General features: G+C 40.0%; 1 protein-coding gene across 1 annotated transcript; it reads right to left on the bottom strand.

Annotated features, from left to right (window-relative positions):
* Positions 1–187: 187 nt before the first annotated feature.
* On the bottom strand, positions 188–16962 carry msna (moesin a). The gene is made up of 13 exons (XM_083987109.1): positions 16659–16962; positions 8240–8323; positions 7428–7523; positions 7042–7316; positions 6867–6950; positions 6292–6438; positions 6106–6202; positions 5845–6008; positions 5317–5447; positions 5043–5203; positions 4818–4910; positions 3150–3380; positions 188–2442 (listed from the first exon to the last, which is right to left on the bottom strand). Exons 1-13 carry the CDS (start codon positions 16668–16670, stop codon positions 2278–2280), a joined length of 1740 nt encoding a protein of 579 aa, XP_083843235.1. The 5' UTR covers positions 16671–16962; the 3' UTR covers positions 188–2277.
* Positions 16963–17436: the final 474 nt, after the last annotated feature.

The following is a 17436-nucleotide window of genomic DNA, read 5'->3' as shown; positions in this document are numbered from 1 at the left end:
GGAAGGCTGTCGATACATGGTGCTTCAGGTAGAACATTCAGTGCAGCATAATAAAAGTTACTGTCAAAGGCATGGAAAGGTATCCAAAAAAGCAACAACTGCATTTTTATGATTCATGGCAGAAACAAGAACTGCACGCAACAATGGGCAAAAACACTGAATATCAAAACGCATCTTGGTACAAGAGACAAATGTTCATTCAAAAACAGATGTAAAAATAAAATAAGAAGAAATATTTATCACTAAAATACATTTGCTTTGAACTTGCAAAATAGTGTAAATAAATCTTTCAAATGCTAGTTTCTAAAAAAAGTCTATGAACAAGCAAAACCCTCTGCATGTCTGAATGCAAAAATGTAATGGCACAATTAAGTATGTTACATTCATTTTTATGCAAAATGATTTGGCCTGGTTCAAAGTTTCCTTTCACGGCATATTGCCTTGTTTTTGTAATACACCATTAACAGGTATTCCTGGAGCTTGTAGCTTTTCATTAGTCCTATCGCAGGCTTTTGAGTGGTGCTTGTTCTCTCGGCTCACAACAACCACAGTGAGCTGTTCACTTAGTTTACAACGAAATACTATTTTCAAAATGCACTTCATTTCGAACAAAAACTGTTCTTTGACACATACAAATACAAAAATATCCTCGGAGGTGTCCTTTCTTTGCACCTCGCATCATTTTATCATATCTGAAAAATCCCAATTACAAAATACACACATGTGATTAAATACATACAGTATATCAATAATCAATAATGCATGCATTGGAAATAGTGCCTTTCGAGGCCACTATGTATGCTGTGACTCTTTTTTTTTTTTTTTTTTCAAAAGCAAACTTTCCAGTGCATGTTTAATGAAATTATTTTGTGCATCAAATTCTAGGATTTGCGAAGTTCTCTTCACTTCATGGTCACATGGTTTAGATTAAAAATCAAACGTCACTGGTGAATTTATTGACATTTGTTGTCTCACAAAAGCCAATTTGACATTAAATAGCCTAACAGTGACATTTCTTAAACTGTACTGGTTATACTGATGTGTTTTGATTATCAAACGTCTTCACTGATGAGCAGAGTTGAGAATTAAATCAAAAGAGATAAAACTAGGAAGTACAGTAAGATCAACTTCAAATGTTTTTTACACTGAATGCTGGATTGAACTGATGATGAAGCAGATTTACACTCAATTTTAAGAGAAGTCACCGGTGATAGTTCCCACATGTGTGGATTGTGTAAATATAGAAAAAGCATTTTATTCATTTGATTTTACAGGTTAAACTTCAGTCTCAGTTCTTCAGTGTATGAAGCCTGACAACAAAATCACATGATCTGCAGAGAGAGTTTGATTGTGGATGATTCAATTTAAAACATTCTACACAACAGCAAACACATGAGATATAAAGTTTAGGACTCCCGAGTCTTTTTTTATGCTATTTTCAGTTAATTGTGTGTTCAGAGTTTCTCGTGCAGATTTGTAAAAGAAATAAGAAATTCACTTGCTTGAGCTTTAGCAGTAAAAAATTACACTGAAGCCTTGTAGTTACAAAATGACATGAACATGTTCGGAAATGTAAAAACAGAACAAAATTGATCTTTAATGTCACATTGTGAGTGGGGTGTAAATACTGCAATACTAGTAACAGCTGGCAGATTCGGAAAACAGTCAATAGTAAATAAAATGCAAATTATAAAATAATACTGCTCAATGAATGCTCCACCCAGACAGGGTCATATCATATACTTTACTTGCTTGTACAGATTACAGCGCATTTGGTCTAAAAACTAAGGGCAATGTGTCATGGGAGAAATTTTATTGTCTGGAAATGTAGGTTGCTGTGATGAACCGTTGCATGTGTACAGCAGAAATATATTTAAGCAGAAATTTGGATTTGGTCTCTGAGTCTTTTAATTTGAAAGCATGATATAAAAATGTGACAGAAATATATAAAGGAAATTCAAAATGCTAACTCAATGTGTCATGAAATGAGGCGCGAGCCCATTACTAAAATGCTACATAACCCCTTGTCAGGAATGCACTAATAAAATACAGTATGTCCCTTTTCAACCAGTGACTTGCCTAAATTCAAAGTTAGGAACAAAAACAAATGGAATTTTTCCAGATCCATATTTGTACATTGTGCTGTGCTCGTGCAGCCATGTCATGTTGTGGATCTGATTTATTTGCGTACAGAGAAAAACAGCTTGAGTGAGGCAGGACTGCAGTCCAGGCAGAAAGGCCCAGCTGTTTGGGCTTTTGCATGGGTGAATGCCTACATCACATGCATTCAAACTCATCAATGCGCTGTTTGGTGTTTCCTGACCGGATCTGTCTGAGGGTCTTGTACTTGTCTCGTCCAGCTTTCATGTTCTCTGCATGGATCATGTCATTCACCGTTTTCTTGGTCTCGTCCCGAGCGTTGGCCAGCTCTGAGCTCAAAGCCTGGAAATGCATTGATCACAGTATTAATACACCACAAACACTATCTTATTGAAAAGATATTGAGTATGGTACATATAAAACTCATTCCTATCTCTAAATGTGCAAAAAACATTTTTAATCATTTACACTAACCACATTTTACTTGTCAGATTTTAAAATGCCTTAATTTCCATTAGTGTCCTCTCACCTTTTAACATCAAAAGTGAAATTTGAGATCAGAGAGATGAGGGCTTTTACCTGTTGCGCCAAATTTTTTAGTGCATTCCCATTATTTTATTTTATTTTTTTTGTGGCTTTTTTGCCTTTATTCGATAGCACAGTGAGAGATAGACAGGAAAGGGGGAGGCAGAGAGAGGGGGAATGACATGCAGGAAAGGTCCGCCCGACACGGGACTCGAACCGGGGACGCCTGCGTTGCGGACTGTAGCCTCTACATGGGGCGGCTGCTTTAACCACTGCGCCACGCACCGCCCCTGCATTCCCATTATTTGCACTAAACGGTGACTAAAATTGTCATTTGACAACCTAGTGTGCAATTTATTTATTTGTTTTATTAAGATCTTTGTAGAACTTTGTAGAATTTCAAAAGGACACACGGATACTTGAAATGAATGAAATGAAATAAATTGAAATAAAATGACAAATAGCCCTTTGGTTTTATCAATCCCAAAGTCTAATGACAGATGAACTGATTGTTGTAAACTTACAAGTAGATGCTTCTGCAGACGTTCATTCTTCTCGGCCTCGGTCATGCGCTCCTCTTCGCTGCGGTCCTTGTACGTGGCGGCGGATGTGAACTCTGCGCTGGCCTCGGCGCTGCTCTCGTCATTCTCGTCGTGCTCGTTCTCTGCGTTGAGCGGCTCCTGAACGTGAGCGGACATCACTTTGTTTTTAAGCTCTTCTTTGGTCTTCTCCAGGTCGTCCTGCACCATGGTAGCCTGAGGGAACGCAGAGTAAAGAGGCGATTATGAATTATGTTTGTTATATACTGTAACAACTGCAACCACATAGATAAAATAAGTAGACAGAGATTCAGAGACTCCCCTCAACACAAAAGAAAAGAGCTAAATTCTTCAAGCCAATAACAAACTTGGGCTAAATCCAGAAATTACATTTGAATTTACTGTTGTGTGTAATATTCTGACTTTATATATATATATATATACACTGTATATATACTGTATATATCCTGCTGTAAGAAGATGTAGCATGTGTACAGTGCTTAATGCACATAATGACATTGCTAGTATGCTTCTAATACTTGATATTATATGTTGATCTTTAACACGTTCACTGTTGTTATTTTAGCATGTTCGCGGCGTGAATCAATCAACTGCAGATGAATTAACTAATCGTTTCAGCTCTGGAGACTGCACAGTTTTAGAGTTTAAACAATCAATCAAATACACTAACAGTCTATCTCAGCCAACAGCAATTTGTATTAAAAAAAGAGAACAGGAATTTAAAAAGGGAAATAGAGAAATAACGCTGTAAATAGTGTCACATTTACACCTGTTCTGCCTTGCTTGCCTGTTTTATTTTCTTCAGTTCTTCTTTAGCTAATTTATGTAATTTATTTACTTTTTTGATACTTTCAACTATCAAAATAAATACAGGAAACAAAGTATAAATCAGAGCGTTTGTGCTAGACTTTGCTGGAAAATTAGAGGCAATTATGAGTAAGACTGGAATGTCGACCGAGTGCCAAAATGGAAACCACCACTTAGCCCTGCATTCTTTTATGGGCCAGAATGTTATAATGGGGTAAAAGAGTTAAACAGGATTTCCCTCACACAAAGAAAGCCGTCACCACCGCAAACAGTGTGAGTCACACTGACCAGAGAGCATGAAGGGGCTGGGCAGGCACTCACGCTTTTTACCAAAAAAGACATGAGGCGAGCTGGGAGCTTTCACCCCACCCCCCAAAAAACACACAACAACAGGACCCCAGGAATGTGTGTCCTCACTCTGTCACAAAGGAGTGGGCTACGTGATCAGCAGAATAGCACACAGATGCCATTTCATTTGTACCTATGTTGGATAAATTCACAACAATTTCATTATAATGAGGTTTTCATAAATCGTTACTAAATACATGTATTTGATGATGAAATAATACATTATATATATATATATATATATATATATATATATATATATATATAAAATGTATTATTTCATCATGTCTTTCTTAATATTGAGCTTTTTGGGTCCACACTATGGATACAAGTCATTTTTCAGATGTAAAAATCCTTTCAAAACAACATACTTGTGAATCCTTGATAAATAACATAGAGAAAGAAAGAAACTTGTCACTGCAATCAATGGAAAATGACTATTGGTCATTATAAAGACAGTAGTAACTCAGACCACACCTTCTGTTGCCACTCTACTGCCTCATCTTCCTTCTTCTTCTTGGCATCCTCCAGGAGGGAAATCTTGGAGGTCAAATCAGCCAGCTCTGTGGCCTGAAAGAGCAACATTTTCTGTTAACTAGTTTTCTTGATATTGATATTTGGATGATCAGCGAACAAAGGTTGACAAATTGTTTCTTTTTAGGTTCAAACCCATGGTGAAAGAAATATTTTGTGAAAACTGACCAGGTGCTCCTGGTTCTTCATCTGGTTCTCCGACTGCTGCAGCAGCGTCGTCTTGGCTTCTTCAGCAGTTCTCAGATCAGACTCCAGGCGCTCAGCCTCCTCCTGCGCTCGCTTCCTCTCCAGCTCCAACTCCAGAGCCTTGTGTGTTTGCTCCTCCAGCTCTGTGCACACACACATTCACACACATACACAGTACAGGTAAGTGTATGTTGAAAAAAACAAAAAACAAAAACACTACCAGGAAACTTTCCTTGAATACCGACAAGTCACCCACCTTGCTGGGCTTTTTTTGTCTGCTCCTCGATCTGCTTTAATCTCTCCATTAACTCCTCCTTTTCCTTTTCAATCTTTTCCTTTTCCTTTTCTGCAACTTCTCTTTTCCTCTTTTCGTTTTCCAGCAGAGCTCTAATGAAAACAGAGACAAAACACACAATACACAGTGTATTAGGTGGTGATACAATAAACAGGAGGATCTGTAAAAGTAGATAATCACAATGACAATCATTTCATACAATGGGTATTAAAAAATACACATGTTTTTTATGTCATAACCATAATACCGTTAACATACTGTATCACAGGGCTTCAGGGTTAAAATGGACGTTTCTGTAGCTAACTCTTGTTGCATGACATATTTTAAAAGCAGGTCAGTCGTCTGCTTTATAAACCAACAGACTGCGGTTTAAATGTTTAGTGTAAAAGGTTATTTCCTGAATTTTCTTAAATAAATTCAAACATCAGAAGTCGCGCAGAATAATCACATCTACGTCTGATTCTTCTGACAGCAGCTGGTGACTCTTACCTCTCCATCTTCTTGTGATTCTTCTCCTCCCGGGCCTGAGCCTTCATCTGCTGCACTTCGATGGTGTCAGGTTTGCGGCGGCGCATATACAGCTCATGGTTGCCCATGCACAGAGCCAGGATGCGCTTGTTGATGCGCAGTCTCGGAGCGTAGAATACAAAGTCCTAAACCAACAGCAACATTAAGCGTCTTTAATCAGACTTGTAAACACAGATGATCAGTTCATCGTGACACGTTGCCTGTTACTAAGTGTTTACGTACCGGTGCTTTTTTGTCAATAGGTTTGATGACAAACTTCTTGTCATTGAAGGAAATGTTTCTTATTTCACTCCAAGGGAATCCAATTTTGGGTGTCATCCTGTTAGCAAATGAAAAAACACTCTGGGTCAGCTGCATTATATTTGCATAGGGATTAGTAATATTACTGCACGTATGGTCATTTCTCACTTGTCATTCTGTTCGTATATGTTGAGGCCCAATGCATCCACTCCCAAAAACAGCTCTGTTCCTTTCTTGTTCTTGATGTTGAAGTAGTTGACTCCATACATCTCAAGGTCTTGAGCGATCTTCAGATACTCCATCATGGATTCCTCTCTGTGGACGAATACAGAATGATGACATGATGATGTGCTGTGTTTAACTAGCGCTCGTTCACCCTGGCCACTGCACAGATAGATCGTATCAGACAACACTGAGCTCCAGGAGGCAGAGATGTGTGAGATGCACAGCAACCAGGCTGAAAATAAGCTTCGACAAGAACAGTGAAGCGGAAAGTTCAGGCTAGATACGTCTGAGGTCGTAGTGTTAGATTGTGATTCAGTGTTTACTATAATCTCCGATGACTGAAACACTAAAGACAGACAGAATCAGCCGCAGTATTCCCCTTAACACACTTCTGTTGGAATTTTGGGGGGGAAATAGTGTGAACGATCGCTGTTATTGAAAGAGAAAGGGAACAAAGATGGTTCTCTCCTTTGTTTGTTTGTGTGAGTTCAGACATAGACAAGTGAACATGTGGTCACCTCATCATGCCCTTGTGCTCTTCGTGCCACACTTGAATCCTCTCCTCCCACTGGTCCTTGTTGAGTTTGTGCTGGTCCATAACTCTGTGAGAAAGAGGCATCTGAGTGTCAGAGGTCATTCACTATCTCACTCAGATAGGTGTCTGATAGCTGAAGAAGAAAACGTGTGTGTTACCTCTGAGGGAGCAGCTGTTCACTGGACAGATAGCCCGGCGTGTGGACTTCCTTGTTGTAGTCACCATACTTGGCCTGGACAGCGTAGGAGGCCAGGAGGACTGCTGTCTCTGGAGGGCAGTAAATATCGTCATTTAAGATTCCCTCCTTCACCTGCAGGAAGAACAGCCGCTGCGTGGCGTCCTGGATTAACTCCTCCGACACATCCTCGGGGTAGAATTTGGCACGGAACTTAAACAGCAGCGGGCTTTCCTTCCTCACGTCCTGGGCTGTCACCTAAAATAAAACGTTACATGGGTGAGGGCCAGAGCTTCCACAGACAACGAGTCCAGTCTAGACAAAGGGGGGAAGAAGAGAGTTGTCAAAGCTAAATAATGAAGAGCTCACCTTCTTATTGAGCTTGAGCCATGTGGAGAAACCCTTTGTGTCCTGGTACTGGAGCCCAAAGTACCAAACCTCCCGCAGCCCGATGGTCTTAACCACCTTAAAACAGAGAAGAAGAACCGTTATCAATGGGACGTTTCCCTGGCACAACGACACACTCCACTCTTCACAAACATAATACAAATAATAAATAACAAATAATTATTTATATATGTGACTGAATATCCATTGAGTATTTGAATTTTACTTTTTTTCTTTCCAAAATATCAAACATTTCATGGTTGTGGCTTTTTAGATCTAAAATGTGATGCTTTTTCCTGCGTTACATCACAGTTAATTGAATATTTCTGGGTTTTGGTTATCAAAAACAAAATAAACAAACAAGACATCTCTTTAAATGTGACCACTTTAGGCTCACAGATATATTTTTCCACTATTTTCTGATGTTTGATATTCCAAAACGATCAATAGATTACCTAACACAGACACTACAAATACAGATTATTTTAAGACCTGAAGAAAATTAGTTTGTTAGAAATAATAACCTCTAAACAAATGTAATTTTATCTTAATGAAAAATGAATTGTCTGATTCATACACAAAAAAATCAATTTCATATCCACAGCTATCCAGTTAATATGGTAATTTTACTATAGTAAGAAATACACACAACTTTTGTTCCACGCAAAAAGTGGGGGGTTTAAATACACAGCATAACAAAAACAAACTATTATACTATACTATTATAATGATGATGATGATATCTGCTTCTGTATAACAGTGGTTAGAAGTGAGTAAGTACAAGCTCCTCATACCTGGTCAAAGAGCTGCTTCCCTGTTGTATTGGGCTGAATGGCGAACTCCAGTTCAGCATCCATTGTGGTGACTCTTACGCTAATCTGAGGAAGAGAGGAAATTGGAAGAATGAGCCATTTTTAGATGCAGACATAATTTTGGGCACAGGAAGTTAAAACATCTCACGTGACGTCATTATATCACTGAGCTAAATTCATCTTAATTCCTTCATCATTACCCTCGGCGTCATTATCAGGATATCACTGACTCCCGTGTGTCAAAGAAATTGATCCGTGCTGATGTCTTCGATTTGTTTTATCGTTTCAGCAATCACTCCTTTTTTCAAAATTGTTTGACTATTAATCATTTGATGCTTGAACTGAAAAGAACGATTTTAATTTAAAAGCCGCCATAGATAGATAGATAGATAGATAGATAGATAGATAGATAGATAGATAGATAGATAGATAGATAGATAGATAGATAGATAGATATGTTCACTTAAGTGCAGGTTTAAATTAATACATTTTAATTTCAAATTATCTGAATAACCCTCACTACACACATGCAAGGCCAACAGCCCAATCACATCAAATTAATCATCATGTGATGAGAAATGATATAATGATCAACACTTGTGTCTCTTGTCTCTGTAATGTGTTCAACAAATGTACCAATCTGCCTGTAGTTGTCTGTATCTGCCTTAGTATAGAGTTTATCTGCAGGAAGTAACCACATCCTCTGGTGGTTGGGCCTTGTGAGGCACCGCTGCTAAACACCGAGCCCTCATGAGAGTCGTCTACATCCTGCCATGTATCAAGCAACCTGTCAGCTTTCTGCTAAGCTATCTGCTGTGGCAGGGTTGAACAAGAACCGACTGTGAATAACTCATTTTGTTAAAGCTGGTTATTAAGCTGGTGCTGCACTTCTTATTTGAAACATTTGGGGATTGTGCAATCATGTGTCAAAAACTGAATAGATTTATTTAACCTCAGGAATTCCCTGAATAAGTAGAATAACTTTATTTCTGTATGACTATGGAAACTTTCCATGTCTCCTAGAGATGACGGGAACAGCAGTGTGCATGTCTATGGGGAAATAACTGCACAGTCTGAGGCCCACGCCTGCCCTGAACAACAATGGTATGCATTATTTTCCAGTTGCGGGGCTGATTAGAGTTGCGTTCTTTCCCATTCATGTCAGCAGGACCCCATTTACTGCTCAGGACACTTGCCACTCTGTCACTTCCTGTCATCACCAGCAGTGAGTTGGAGTGTAACCTTCAATCTGGGCCTACACACACACACACACACACACACACACACACAGCAGCAGCAGCACAGATGTTCAGAGTTGTCTAGACGTACGACTCTTTAAATGTGCAGCTCTGAACTTCGATGAACGTTTCTTTTTCCATTCATGCAGATAAGAGCAGAGTTCACGGCCGCCCCTTGCTTTAAGGTCTAAGCACTTTCATTTCCTGAGTGCGAATGGTTAATCTTGCATGAAAAAGGAACTACGCTTATAAATTTTCTGCCTGGTTAGGGTGTGTCTCTTATGGCCAGAACTCAAAAACACTTAACACACTATTATTAGCACATGCTCAAAAAACCCTCTCAGGCCCACGTGTCATGTTTCCATGACTTACTGCTAACTGCTTTTTCTCACACCAAAACTATATAAGGCAAATAATTCCCCCAGTTTTTACCAGCAAAATCTGACAGAATTAACTAATATGTAATGTGACAGGGATTTAATAACTAGCTTTACGACAAACTTGTCAAAATTGGCTTCTTGAGCGGGATGACGGGAATCTCATTTTGTTTTTGGTCATAAACCAAAACAACAATTAGATTTTAACCTGAAGATGGAACCAGATGAAAGTGAAAGAGGAAATTAAAGCATTAACTGTAATTTGCAGAAAGTGGACGTGTTTGTCATTGGCTTGTCACAATACCAGAATTTCAGTAGTCGGTACCAATATGGGTGAATTTCCACGATACTCGATACTTGTTCAACACCATGATAAAAAAAAATCAAAAACCAAACCCATGTACTTCTAAATTCACTGCTTTATTAAAATCTGTTTCACATCAAAATTTCAAATAATTAATTCCACTGTGCTTCAACAACTTCTCAAACTGCACAGAAGTTCAAGTGCAGGCAGCGCCAGCAACATGAAGTTAAGATGTTTAAATGGTAAACATGGCTCGACACAAACAGAGAGTCATGTTGTTGTCATTACTTGCATCCTTCAAGTAGTTAAACAAGACAACTATTGCTCTCATTAATTCACTTTACTTTTTTCAAGTTCATAATTACTTGGCTTCCATCTGCCTCAAATGCAAAGTATCTCCACACACGACTCTCACTACCTGACTTTGTGTTGCCTTGTAGAAGCCATTTTTTTGGTAGCTGGCTTCCTCAGCCCAGACTCACGTGCACACCGCCCCTGTCGGATCTGACTGGATTTTTTTTGCGTGTTGGCATCTACTTGGTACCAAAGTATCGGTTCTCATGACAAGTTGACAACCCCAGTTTAGATTTCGACTGAAATGTTAACCTAAAAGTGAACCCCAGGAAACACCTCAGGTTAAAAAGGAACCGAAACTGCTGAAACTCAGCAACAGACCGGGGCGGAAACACTGATGTAAGGATTGTTTAGCTTTTAATTTTTTATTAGCTTTGTCCAGTGAATTGAACTTTGATTCAACATCACACATGTGGGTACATACATAATCTTTATATTCAGAAACTACATTACTGTGTGTTACACAAACCATTTGGCACGCCCATAAATATTCAGAGAGCTCCTGGTATTGAGTCACCGCCCTCACACTGCCACACCAGGGTGTTATCTCTGTGTGTTGTTCAGCTGTTCAATCCCCTCATACCAGGGCCGAGGCAACATGTAAGATACCAACAAGTTGTTCTGGGATGGTCCCCCCAACGCTGGTTCATTTTACATTCCCAGGCCTGGTCCAGTGTAACGGTGCATTGTGTGTCTGTGTGTCTGTGTGTGGTGGACTGAACACAGCAGCATATCTCACACACACACACACACACACACAAACTCTTATACATTACACACTTATATCTTAAAACAATAAAGAGATTCAGACTGACAATACACATGACGGCTGATAAACCTGACTCAGACTTCTGAATCATGCCATCCATAACAGTTACACAAGGTCAGCAAATAAGGTCAACAAGTCCTGACAATGGATCCGCCCCGGTAACCACGGCAACCACGCCGACAAGCTACCCCACTACCTGATTCACAGCTGAACTGAAAAGACAAAAAACTGTGTGGAGTCAGTGGACACCACAGCACAGCAGCAAGCAAAGCACAAAAGATAAACAGTCGTGTAGAGACGGAAACTAAGAGTCTGATTCAATTAGCTCGTGTTGAACAGCTACAACGTGCAGAGGACGGCCGCTCTCCTCTGTCGATGCCAACAGCGTGCAGTTAACACACCGCTGAATATTAAGTGTGAAAATGTGAGGAAATGTGATAGTGATGACCCATCCTGTGTGAAGCACCGCATAACAACCTCGTTATGAAATCGCTCAAAGCTAATCATCATACAGGGGAAATCATGTGAAAAAACCTGTGAGCAAGACGACAAGCATTTTCAAAACCAATACACAAGTATTACCATTATCTACTTCAGAGTAGCTACCGCAAAAACCGGTTTACTTCCTATGTAAAAGTAAAGGGAACGTAGGATTTGGAGGGAATGTATGCAGACAGGAGGAGGAAGGATGACAAGAGGATAAGGTTTCCCTCTATGTGGGGGGGCAGTTCATGCAAAGGAGAGGGGTCTTCAAGAGCTGTTTCCCACGACCACTGTTTCCTAAATTGTTGTTTTTGAGAAAACAACCATGATGATCATCGTCATACATCCCATAATCTACATTGCGTTGACTTGCGTTATCTCGAATTTAGTGCATGTGACTGACTATTTTATCTACAAGATGCTGCTACTTCTTGCCAAGTGGACTATAAATTAGCTACCTCAGTTTTTTATTCTAATGACATATTGTCTTGAATTTTGTGTTAGATTATCACAGGTTGTTTTGAGGAGAGTGGGCTTATTTAACAATACCTGTGTTCCCAATTTGTGTTTGATTATAAAACTTTTCATGACCAAACATACGCTTTATTTGATTCTGATACCTTCTCAGTCTGTTTTGTGTGGTAATGATTTGTCCTCCTTGAGCCTGCCATAATAATACTCGACCATAATACTCCAGATCCAGAGCAGGACACAACATTTACCACACAAACACAAGCTCTAGACAGTGATGTAGTATCATACCGGGCCGGCTACCGCTTTAATGCCCTAGTGCTCTGCTTATTTAATTGTTTTATTGTGTACACACAATTTGAACTTTGCTGGCTTGAGAGTTACTGTATACCAGACAGTTTATTTTACTTAGAGTCAGATGAATGATCATCTATTCATCTGTCATGTCATTGTAACATCTAATGATTGTGATATTTTAGCATCTACAGCCATAGGTTAGGTTATGTGCTGTACAAATGATTAGATTATTCAAACTTTAAATGTTTTGATTCTAGCAGCAACTGCATAAATCATCAAGAAATCAGAATATGTTTAGAGAAATAGATAAAGAATCAATAATACTTACATTCAGAAGTTTTTTTTTTTTTTCACAACCTCCGAACAGAAAACATTCAACTAGCTGCGTGCGTACCCCTGAAGTTTTGACTGTAGTTTGTCCACCTCCTGTACACACTGTTAATCTGCTCTGCTATGTACTCTAGACCCCTCTAATCCCCTGCTGGCATACCGCTGGCTCTTTCCATTTCCCATTTCTCCATAGACACACTTGTTAAAGCTCTGGGTCGTCCTGACAAGAAAACAGCACCTGTCATAACTTCTACACAGTGGGACAAAATGGGTGAGTTGTGTTCCAGTTTTGTGCGATGATAATAACAATACTTCCCTCTGTGTCTTGTGTACTTGTGGATAGAAAAGTGTTAAGTGTTAAGATGATTAATTTATTCACGGTTTGTGAATAATGAAATAACAGGTTTAAAAACAGGCAGGTCGTCGCCTGTGCTAAAGTAGGAAAATAACAGAACAACAAACTATTACTTTAAAATCCATTTAGTAATATACAACAGTGAGCTGTTACAGGGTCAGAGTTTAACAATAAGGCTGAATATTAGCCTATATTATGTTTGTGTTTGTTTAGTGCTTTGGAAAAAATATCTCATTGGAATGTAATTTCATGTAAACTGCTTCCTTTACAAAGCAGACAATAATCCACAGCTACAGATCACAGCAAGACCTAAACAATATACATGTGAGACTGCTTTAGTTTCACTATAGGATGGATAATAAGACTTTGAGGACTGATAAATACAAACCTACAGCAAGTCTTGAACTGGTTGCACTGCTGTAGTGCAATCTAAAGTGGAGCATGGCATCTGAAGACCACGCAAGGGGAAGCAGGGAGGAGACCAGCTAGACCATGATGTGAAAGTCCTTATAAGGCTGCAGGCGAGGAAATTACCAGAAAGGAACTGATGTAAGTGCAGAAACCTTGAGTCACAACATGACTTCCTTGGGAAACTGAAGCACTGCCAAGAGGAGTCCAGCAAAGGCAGAGTTTCTCAATAATTACAGCTTCTATGAAACATTGAGGATTTCATATTTAACTAAAACACTGATTAAACAAACTGTCTGAAAAACCAGGACACACCAAATGGAAAAACTATTTTTAAGCCATCAGTCTTTTATACGCTATGAGTCAGCTTCTTGTGGCTGTGATTAGTGATTGGGAACAACTTTCTCTGCCTGCGCACTGAGTTTTGGACTATTTGCTGAATCAGTGTGTTAGCTTCCTTCTTTCATGCTCCTTGTCTGTTGCATATTCACATGGCGCAGCAGCTAGGTTTACTAAAGGAAACAGATCACAGAGTGTGGCAATAACAGAGCTGTATCTAAACCACTTCATCGTTCATCAGGCGCAGTGATCTCAGGAAGAGATAACTTGTTGCAATGCAACACCTGTATTTCACCATCTGCACGGAGGAAATGAAACATCTTCTTTGTTGCTCCCCATTTTATATGTTTTTATATTGGTAGCAAATCATCACACGTTGCTAATTGATTCCCATAAGCATTAATGTCTAACATATCTCATAATCCTATTCTGTGATTTTTCATGCCCCTGTTTATTTTAATAAATCTCCTGTTCTTTTTCTACCATCTATCGGTTTCACTATACTTTTCAAACTCTGTTTCATATCCTCTACAGCAGCAACGCTCTGAACCTCAACTAGTGAACTGTGCTTGTGAGCTCTATCCAAACAGCTTCTTTTGAGGTCTCTGAGGTTGCTAGCTGTCTACTGCACTATATGGGCTGCTACTTGGGTGTTGCTGAGCATCACCGCTGCACTCTTGAGAGATTTGGCACAAAGACAGGATACTAAGCGAGGGACTACAATGGAAGGCCAAAGATGACCAGAAAATATAAATAAAGTGAGTGTATAACAGCTTTGCAGTGGTGCAAAACATCTGAGAGCCCATTTAACTGCAGATAGTTCACCTCCGTATCTCCTACTCCTCCTGCTACTACAAACAGGATATTAACCTCTTATGATCAATAATGTATCACTGCTCAAATGTTGATTGACTATAAAAGTTTTATTAACTCCATTGCAGTCCTTTTTTTTCCTTACTAAACACATCCCTTCCTTAAAAGGTCCCTGAAATTGTCTGAAATGCTGCTATGAGTGAAGGAATTCCTCTAGGAAAGTCTGGGCTAGTAAAGGCTATAAATGCCAGGATGCCATAACTTTTTTTCTTCTGGTTGACAGCCGGGAAAAATATTGAGGAAGTACTAGCAGAAACAATACTGCAGGAAAAGACCAGGTACAACCCTTAGTACCATTTTTTTCTTTGTGCCATTTGGAAGTGCAGGAGTTCACAGGATACTTACGTATATGACATGCACATGTGCACTAATTTGAAGTATTTTCCATTACATTTTGACATTTAATTAGTGAATGCTCTAAAAAGTAAGACCTAGTATCACACTGGCTAAAGCTACAGGGTGCTCAGTATATAATGATTATAATTTGGGGTGAAGTATGGGCCTAAAAAAGCTACTCTGGGAAGAAATCAGATCTAATCTAATACCGCTCCTTTAAAAGATACATATTTAATCAATACATTGTTTCTTAGCTTTTTCTGTATAGATAACATTCATCTCATGGGTCATAAGTTTGTAGAATAATGTTTCTTTTATTGTCAGTGTGCATGTGGGTATCACAGCTCAGACCGTGGCAAACTGTAGATAAGGAGGTTGACCACACAGATTCCACAATATCGGTCCTCTTATTATAACAAAAACCTGCTATTATGCTGAGTCAAGGCCCAACTCGTGCTAAGCAGGGACAAACATGGGTTAGTGAGATCACTTTCACTCCTGTTTGCCACCAATGAAAGCACAAGTTGCACCGCTGGCTGGGGTTTGGCGAATCACAATATTGCTGGAATAAAAGACAAAGAGTGAAGTCTGTGTGTGCCGAGCTTTCCTCTTGTCTTTGTTCAGGCCCCTACCACCACCACCACACCACCACCCACATTAATCTACTGAGCCCTGTGTGTGTGTGTGTGTGTGTGTGTGTGTGTGTGTGTGTGTGTGTGTGTGTGTGTGTGTGTGTGTGTGTGTGTGTGTGTGTGCTTCAATTGATAACACAGCTCAGAGCAAAAGAATCTCATCCCTCTTTTCTTATCAGTGGGAACATGCCATCAAATCTGAGTGCCTCCTTACATGCTACCCCCCTAACTTTAAATTTGCCTCCATTTGCTCCAGATTTGTGCTCACAGCTGGCCCCAGTGACAGTCCACAGCTACCTCCTCGTTAGCCCGTGGAGAGAGAGACAGAGGAAGAGAGGGAGAGAAGGAGGGAGGGAGGGAGAAGGAGGGAGGCCCGGCCCTAGGAGGACTAGCTCGCCCGCTACAACAGGCCACACAGCGGCTTCAGCTGGAAAACAGCCCCCTTGCCTTAAAAATGTGACTGCGGGCTCTTCCGTTGTGGACAAAAGCTCCGCATAATGCAGCAGGCCTGGGGCCCTGAATGAACAGCTCTGATTAAAAGGCGCTAATTTCAATGAGCACACAGGCGGGAGCGCGCACGCGCACACAACTAACGGAAAGTACCCCAGTAATCCTCGTGTGAGTTTGAAAGGATGTAACAGATTTTAAACATAGGCCCTATCCACTAATATGTAGCAGGGGTGTGATATACGTTGCTTTTAATGTTAGTATTTAACACCAGACACATATTCAGCCCCAGGAAGGAAAAAAAACCCCCCCACAAAACCAAACACAGTGTAGACACAAAGATAGACACAGTTCACGCATGATAACGGTAACGGAGGTCCAGTCTTACCGTTTTCGGCATCTTTCCTCTCTTTTACGTCCGGTTCAGGTTCAATTTGTAGAAAGTTATTAAATCTGACGAGCAGTTAGCGAGACCGACAAAAAACTTTTTCCCATCAGAACAACGGCGCCAAACAAACGCCCTCCGCTCGCGAGGGGACAAACGTCACTTTTAGCTTGAGCACGATGAGCTTCCTTCAACCGCACGCTGGTCAAAATATATTTTTCTTTGTTTCGCCTTAAAGTGAAATGGACTGGAGCTTGATTTCCTGCTAACGGTACCCTGACTGCAAAACCACACCCAGGCCAGATGACAGGACAGCAGCCAGCCAGACTGAAAGGGAGGCTTCAGAGCAGCAGACTCCGCCCGCAGCGCCGCATCATCACCACCACCATCATCATCATCATCATGGCTGCAGCTCAGTCAGAGCTACACGTACAGAGTAGACACAGAAAGTTGAGCTGAGCTGCAGCCTCTCTCAAAAATAAAAACCCCTCATTATACCCCAGTAACACAACCAGGAGAGCTTTTAAAGCCGAGTAGGGGCAGAAATGTGGATGAATCCAACAGATAGACGTCAAACCTATAGGGCCTTTACATTTTCATTTACACTTCATTTCACAATTCAAACACTAGAGGTCCAGGCTCTGATAGGAACTAACAAAAATGAGTAACAATGAAATATGAAATTGCATTTAACATACCATACAGCTGGACTAAAATATATTTATTTCATCAGCTTAAACTGAACTTAATTTCAATTTATTTCAGTTTAATATTCAGTCAA

This window comes from Trachurus trachurus (assembly GCF_905171665.1).
Source record: "Trachurus trachurus genome assembly, chromosome: 14".
NCBI classification, from domain to species: domain Eukaryota; kingdom Metazoa; phylum Chordata; class Actinopteri; order Carangiformes; family Carangidae; genus Trachurus; species Trachurus trachurus.
Note: the sequence above shows the minus strand (reverse complement) of the source record. Positions and strands in the feature narration are given on the sequence as shown.

Bases quoted from the DNA above. Each gene is read 5' to 3' on its own strand.
- msna (XM_083987109.1), bottom strand. The intron at 6,203-6,291 runs GTGAGAAATGAC...ATTTGCTAACAG, and splicing joins ATATACGAACAGAATGACAA to GATGACACCCAAAATTGGAT. The intron at 4,911-5,042 runs GTCAGTTTTCAC...TTGCTCTTTCAG, and splicing joins TGAAGAACCAGGAGCACCTG to GCCACAGAGCTGGCTGATTT.